Source organism: Capsaspora owczarzaki, assembly GCF_000151315.2.
Source record: "Capsaspora owczarzaki ATCC 30864 unplaced genomic scaffold supercont2.8, whole genome shotgun sequence".
Classification (NCBI taxonomy): Eukaryota; class Filasterea; order Ministeriida; family Capsasporidae; genus Capsaspora; species Capsaspora owczarzaki.
The window spans coordinates 764,864-771,886 of record NW_011887299.1 but is presented as its reverse complement, the minus strand read 5'-3'; the positions used below and the strand labels follow the sequence as shown (position 1 = coordinate 771,886).

The window sequence follows — 7,023 nt, the reverse complement described above, 5'->3', positions numbered from 1 at the left end:
GGTCAGCGGACCCGGGGTTAGCAGCTTGAGGGCGATGGCGATGGCGATCGGTCGTCGGTTTTTCCAGCCGCCTCGGCGAGTCGCCCAAACCACCCCGCGACGATCGCAGCCACCTCAACAAGACACTCCATGTGATAACCAACTCGATTTATGTACAATGGTGAAAGAGCCGAGGCGAAGCGATGAATAGACTGCGAGAAAAACGCCTCATCCGGATTAAAATGCAACTCTCGAGGTCTGTAATGCGTCCGGATTTAGAGACAGTTACTCTACGACATGATAAATTCCAGACCACTCTTAATCTTCGGGCGGATGATCTCCAAGTTACTCGGACCCCAATTGAAGTACGGAATGTCCATATAGATCTCGCTCACATAGGCGGTCGGAGATGCTGGCGAAACCGGCGGAGCACCATCCACACTGGAACGACATGTGAATGCGAACAGCGACTTATTCGGATACAGTGAGACGTAATGATTGATACCGATCGTCGGAGGACATTTCTCGTAAAAGTCAGAAAACTCCTTCAATGGGATTTGATACGTGGTGGTGCGGACGCCGGCATTGACAGAACCGCTCACGGCTTGAATGTTGAATCGAGAGATGGCTCCCAGATTTTCGTTTCCGATAACCGGTTGATCAGTGATTTGCGGAAGAATACTGGTGTCCAGTGCATAACCGGAGGAACTGCCGTAATTACGGGCATAATCCTTACTCATCGTCATCACATTCTTCAGGTGTCGGTGCAGAGGACCCCAGTTATCTTCATATACGGTCTTGTCGTTGCCCAACTTGACGATAGTTCGTTCAATCGCACTATACGCGCCATTCTTGGTGAGCACGGCAGTATTCGCGTTGGCGGACACCATACTGATTGTCAGAGTCACCGTTGCATTTCCCATATCGAGCCAATCGTTGGAGAAATCGTTGGTTCGGAACTCAAAAATGTTGGAATATTGGCTCACGACGGCGGTGGGGCGAAGTCGCTTGGTGGCATAGGATTCCAGACGCTCAGGGACGGCATCGGCGCCCAAGAGCATTTGGGCCAGTTGATAATCGCGGGTGATATCGGCGGTCATTTTTAACAACATAAAAATCTTTTTTTATAGTTTTTATGTTTCTTATCTTTTTATTTTTACACGATGAGATTAATCGCACCACCCGATGTCGAACCACGTCCGGCGATGGACACTCCACGACCCGGTTTAATTCCAGCGATGCTTACACCTCGACCGATATTCAGCGGATTGGATGTACTTTTCGGAAGATTCACGCGAGTGGATGTCGATTGTAGCTCGTTCAGAATCGCTTCACTAATCTCTTTGTTTTTCTTCACTACGGGATCGACTTTGTTTTTCACGTCGGTATGGACTTTGTTTCCGGCGTTGATATTTCCTTGGCTCGTGGCGATGGTGGATTTGGCTTTATCCACACAAGCTCGCAATTTATCATTAGAACCTTTGACCGTATCGATGACGGCCTTTTTCGTTTTCTCGAGCAACGATTTGGTCAGATCGGTGAAGACTCCGGAACCCACTTTTTGGTGCGTGCGAATGACGCCCTGAGTGGGTACGATGACAGTTTGTTGTCGCATTTTCTTTTAATAGTAAAATTCTTTTTTATTATTTTATTATTTTCAGATCTTTTCCGGAACGATCGGGACTCGGAATTTCAAAGTGTAACTGATCTTTTTATCGACCAAGGTGATGGGGGTTCCATTCTCGTCATGCACCGAAATCGAAATCTCTCGGAATCCTCCATTGCTACACGGCGTCCATTGTAGATTGACCGGTTCCAAATGAATAATGTCGGTCGGTGGAACATCGGGTGAAAATCGAAACAGTTCATCCGGATTGGCATATGGATTACTGACGAGGGAGCATCGAAGCGACACTTGATTCGCAGTATTGATCACCGGTAACGTTTGCGAACTGACCGACGTCGTGTATGTTCCGGGAGTTAATCCGGTGGTCACTTTGAACGGAGTATTCGGAATGATCAACGAATATCCACCATCAATCACCACCGATAATTTGTTCAGCACCGTGTTGGTGTAGAATCGAATATGATACACTCGGAACCCATTCACATCCGTGTCGTAATCGCTATTCGAATCCATGGTGGCGCGTAAATACTGATCCATCGCTTCATACGAATACATTCCGTCCGGCATGGTGACGGTCCGGAGTGTCGAGCCGTTGTTGTACTGATACGTATTGTTCCCCAACTCGGCACTGATATTGGTCCAGGAATACGGAATCACCGCATTACTAAGCGCCACTTGAGTCCCCACCGGTAAAACCATTTTCGTCAGGAGCGTATTGGTAATTTTGTTGGTAATGCGGGGTGTGGTATCACCCACAAACGAGATTGTAACTGGAAATTCGTCCATCTTTTCTAAGGGACGAATTTTTTTTAAAAAGAATTACTGAATAAACTCCAGGATTTCCGCAAGCTTTTTCTTGGCCAATACTTTTCTGCTGTTCAAGAAATTGGCGATGTTCGCAATATCGTTTTTGACCTCGACCGACGTATTTCCCGCTTGAACTTCACCGAGCAAGACACTCAGTTTCGCTCGCAAATCCTTAATCGACTCCACAAAAACGCGTCCGCCGTTGGTGCGAGCCAACTCTTTCGCTTGCGATGGGGACGGCGTGACTCCGGCGGATGTGAATAATTTGTTCAGCATGATGGCTTCCTCGTCCGACAGGTGCTCAAACTTATTGCTGTGGAGATTCACGTGCGTCAGTACATAAACGGCGCCCGAAGAAATCAGTCGATTGGGCCAGGCTCGCAATTTCGTCTTATTGGATTGCAATCGAACACTCAGTACTCCATTTTTCAATTTATCTTGTAAAATTTCATACTTTCCGAACGGAATCACTGGTGATCCCCTTCCGGTGACTCCGAGGCCTCGGACGACGTGGATACCTCCTTGGTTTTTCGAGGAACTGGCAGTTGGTTCTCTGAGTGGCGCGTCACCAATCTCATGTTCCCCATCATGTTCCGTCGCGCGCTTCGGTTTGGCGCGAGTCGAAGCATTTTGCTTTCCCGATTCGGCCAGTTTCTTCGCCAGGTCCGCAATATTGGCATTAATACCCTGGTCGACCTTTCCACGTTTGCGGGCGCCTTCTTGCTTGGTAATGGATTCCGATAATTGTTGCTTGATTTCCTCTTGACTTTGTTTCTTACCTTTCGCCTCTGCACTCGATTCCACAACCGTACGTTTGGCAAAGACTTTCAATCGACCATCTAAGTCTTTGTCACTCGGATCCACGGAATCGCCATACACATACCGCAAAATACTTTGATAGGTGGCTAAATCATTGCATATCATACTTTTGACCCAGAATTTCTTGATTGGTGCCGAACAGTAGGCGAACTAATCCCGGAGTCGGTTTGAAACCAGTCACTAAATCTCCATCCATATTCCGCTGAACTAAAATCCCTTCCGACGACATGTACATAAAACACGGGACTTCGGCATTTGGGAACCAATACTTGGTGGCATCGACCAAATACTTTTTGTCGGGATCGTCTTCATACCGAGAGGCAAATGCTGTGTCATAATCCAAATTTTGTGCCACTCGACCCTTGGTTTGCAATCGCTCACGCTTTATCGAAAACCGGGCGATCGCATTAGCAATTTCTTTTTGTTCCGCCGTCGCATTGACCGGCACATTTTTCACAATGTTATCCGTCACCAGTTGTCGAAATTCTTCCATCTTCCCTTCCGGCGGTGTTACTCCGAGCTTGACTTTTCCGGCGATAAATTCCGTCAGTTCTAAATCCTGTCGCTTTCGGTCCAGCGTTTGTTGTAGTTTGAGCACATACGCATCGTATAATTCCTCATCATCCTCTCGAAGAACTCCCGATGGTGCGGAGTTGAGTGCCTGCGTTAAATCCGCAATTTGGTCACTCAACGATTTGTGGGTGAATTGGATGGCCATGTCCAGCGGTGCATCCGGATTCAGTTGTCCGTTGGCACCGATCACCGGCATCAGCGCATCCTCATTTCCGGCCGGTAAAATCGCCAATGGTTTAGCGACGGATAGAATCTCATTCAAGATTTTGGTTTGGGAATCGGAGGTCTTTGCAAATTGATCGACGAGCGATTTCTGGACAAGTCGTCCTTCTTCGATGCGTTCTTTCTTGGCCTTGGCTTTGATATAGTCCGGATCGAGGGAAACATCTTTGTAGTTGTCGGGATCCAATTCGACTCGCGCCAGTTTGCCGTTTTGGATGTCGGTTTTCAGTCCAACATCGATGGCAATTTCTCGCTGGAGTTGTTTCTTCCGCGCTTCTTTATCGAGATCGATTGGCATTTTTATTTTAAGGTAATAAAAATTCTTTTTTACGAAAAACTACAATTCTTCGAAATTTGTCGGCTCGAATCCCATTCGGAATTTCAAATCATCTTTTCGAGTCGTTCGATCCACCATATAAAAGCAGTCATACTGCATGCATTTCTCATACCGCATAATATTTTCATTTTTGTCACCTTCCAACTCGTTCAACATATCCTTAAATTTCTTAGGGGTCACTCCCTTCAAAATAATATAGGATGAATTGCTCCGGAGAGTGGTCGGGACTTTAAACCAATCTTGAGTAATAAAGACACAGCTGGCGTTGAACTTTCGACCACGGATCCATAGGTCGTGAAGCGGTTTCATTTCCGGATCCGCTTGATGAGGCTTCACAAAATCATCGAAGACAAATAAAGTCTGAAATGACTGATCGATTTGCTCCAGAACTGGACAATCGGATAACCGATCCGACATGGTGAGAATCGTCACCGGTTGCCCAAATTGTTTGGACAATTTTCTCTCGATGGCTTGGTACTTTCTCGCCAACACGATATTGTACAGTGGATCCTCGTTCAAACTCTTGGCGAAAATGTAGATTCGGTCAAAGCATTTACATTGATCGATAATATTGAGTAACGAATTGGTTTTGCCGGCGCCACTGGATCCGCAAATCATCATTCGAAACGGATGTTGCGGAGCCAGCGGATTGGGGTTTTTATACGATGGAAGCTGGTCGGGTGGGATGTCCTCGTAAAAATTGTGCAACTTCGACATTTTTAATCCAGGAATTTTCCTTTTTTATATAAACATTTTGCGTTCTGTCTTAAAAATGGTATTTTTCGTCCCACAACTCTACGACGATTCGACGTCGGTCACCAAGCAATATGTGGATCAAGTGGTCGCATCCCAAGCCGTCGCCAAAGTCAATAAGGCCGGTGATACAATGGTCGGTGATTTGACCGTCCCCGATGTCAATACTGGCAAGATTAGTGCTCCCGATGGAACAGATATGATTGATGTGAGTGACCCTGCACGAGTGGATATTCTACCCAGTATTATTTATCTTCCCGGCATGACTGCCAATGCCAGTGGTGCGGTTGGAACGACGTTGATTCGAACTCCGGCCGGCTATATGAACACTAAAAATTATACGAATTCCAACACGGCGGACGCATTAGTGTGCCGAGATTCCTACGGTAATTTTTCGGCTGGCGGTGTCGTGTTTCAATTGTGTCAGACAAACGACTTAAATGTGTCCGGAACCGCCAGTCTCCCGGCTAACACAACCGCGAATTCGCTGATTGTGGGTGGAGACGTCACATTGAACGGCCAAACTGCAAGCTCCGTGATGGCAACTGACGCCTCGAAAAAGATTACCTCGTTAAATTACAATCAATCCAATCAAGCCAATTCGCTCGTGTATCGAGACGCGAGTGGTAATTTTGGAACGAATGCGATCAATGTCGGGACCTTGCAAGTGTCGGGATTGACGGCGAATCAAGCGGTCGTGACGAATGGATCGAAACAACTGACGAGTTTGGGATATGATGCATCTATGTCGGGTAGCACCCTTGTACAACGCAATGTAAATGGAGACATCGACGCCAATCTCGGCTCTTTCGTTGCATGTAATGTGGCGGGCTTCACTTCACTTGGAACGGGAAATGTCGGCATCAAAATGGCCGTCTTCACTGGAACGACTTCTGGCTCAGCCAGTGGGACTACTGCGCAGAACATTACGATTGACAAGACTAAGATTGTGAGTATGAATGGAACGATTTTTGCGAGCAACGGTAAAATCATTGCGTTCAATACTGGCTCGGGTCAGTATTATGTGTATGCTGATGTGAGTGGCACCTCCTCCCCTTGGGTATTAACCGTAACAAATGGTGCAAGCGCCACGAGTGCATATAGCGTTCCATACAGTATCTTAATCACATACGTCGCGTAATAATAATTAAATCTGCAAAAAGATTTAATTATTTGGGTGGAGCCAGCGTCGGGATGGTTGCAACAGGAACATCCGGTAACTCGGTATCCATTTCGACCTTCACCGCGCCAAAGCAACACGAGCTGGACTTCATTTTGCGTAATAATGCGTACAGTCTCTCGATCACGAGCACCGCAACACCAACAATCAACGAAATTGTAACGGGATCCATCTTTTTATTTTAGCCAAAAACTTTTAAAAAAGAATTTGTCTCATGTAATTAAAAATGAGCGCACTCCTCGAACGGCTGGACGAGATCGATCGCAATAATAAGCGTAGAGATCTCGAAGCAAAGCTCAACGCCAACTTTAACGACTTTATGACGGCCGGGATTCCGGTCAATAAACGGACGAATCTCGATTTGATCAACATTTTGTATTATATTTCGTTGTTCGTCAATTCCACCCAAGAGCTTCGAGTTCGCAGTATCGATGCCCAAATTTCCATTGCATTAGACTTTTTCGAGCGTTTTTGCCACCAACATGAAATTTCCCTTGGGAAGTACAAGGTCGATGCCCATTTTACGTTATGCATCCGTCCCCCGGAAGATCCATTGTATCAGATCACCTCGTATTTTCTTAACAATTTCTCGAGTGTCCCTCCGGTCGCTGAACGTGTATCCACTGATAGTGTAAAACGCGGTGGATCGTTGCGAGTGAAACTGTCAAAAAAGACGTGATCAAAAATTGTATTGTGTGCTTCGTGACGACCGTGAAATTGGTGGCG

General features: G+C 46.5%; 2 protein-coding genes across 2 annotated transcripts; one reads left to right on the top strand and one right to left on the bottom strand.

The window, feature by feature from the left end:
• Positions 1–1,636: 1,636 nt before the first annotated feature.
• Positions 1,637–4,325, bottom strand: CAOG_05166 (hypothetical protein; the record flags this gene model as incomplete). Its single annotated transcript, XM_004346801.1, has 4 exons — positions 1,637–2,270; positions 2,430–2,726; positions 2,868–2,966; positions 3,340–4,325. The coding sequence occupies 4 exons, from the start codon at positions 4,323–4,325 to the stop codon at positions 1,637–1,639; spliced, it is 2,016 nt and encodes a 671-aa protein (XP_004346851.1).
• An 811-nt stretch (positions 4,326–5,136) lies between these two features.
• On the top strand, positions 5,137–6,976 carry CAOG_05165 (hypothetical protein; the record flags this gene model as incomplete). Its single annotated transcript, XM_004346800.1, has 3 exons — positions 5,137–6,070; positions 6,325–6,406; positions 6,577–6,976. The coding sequence occupies 3 exons, from the start codon at positions 5,137–5,139 to the stop codon at positions 6,974–6,976; spliced, it is 1,416 nt and encodes a 471-aa protein (XP_004346850.1).
• Positions 6,977–7,023: the final 47 nt, after the last annotated feature.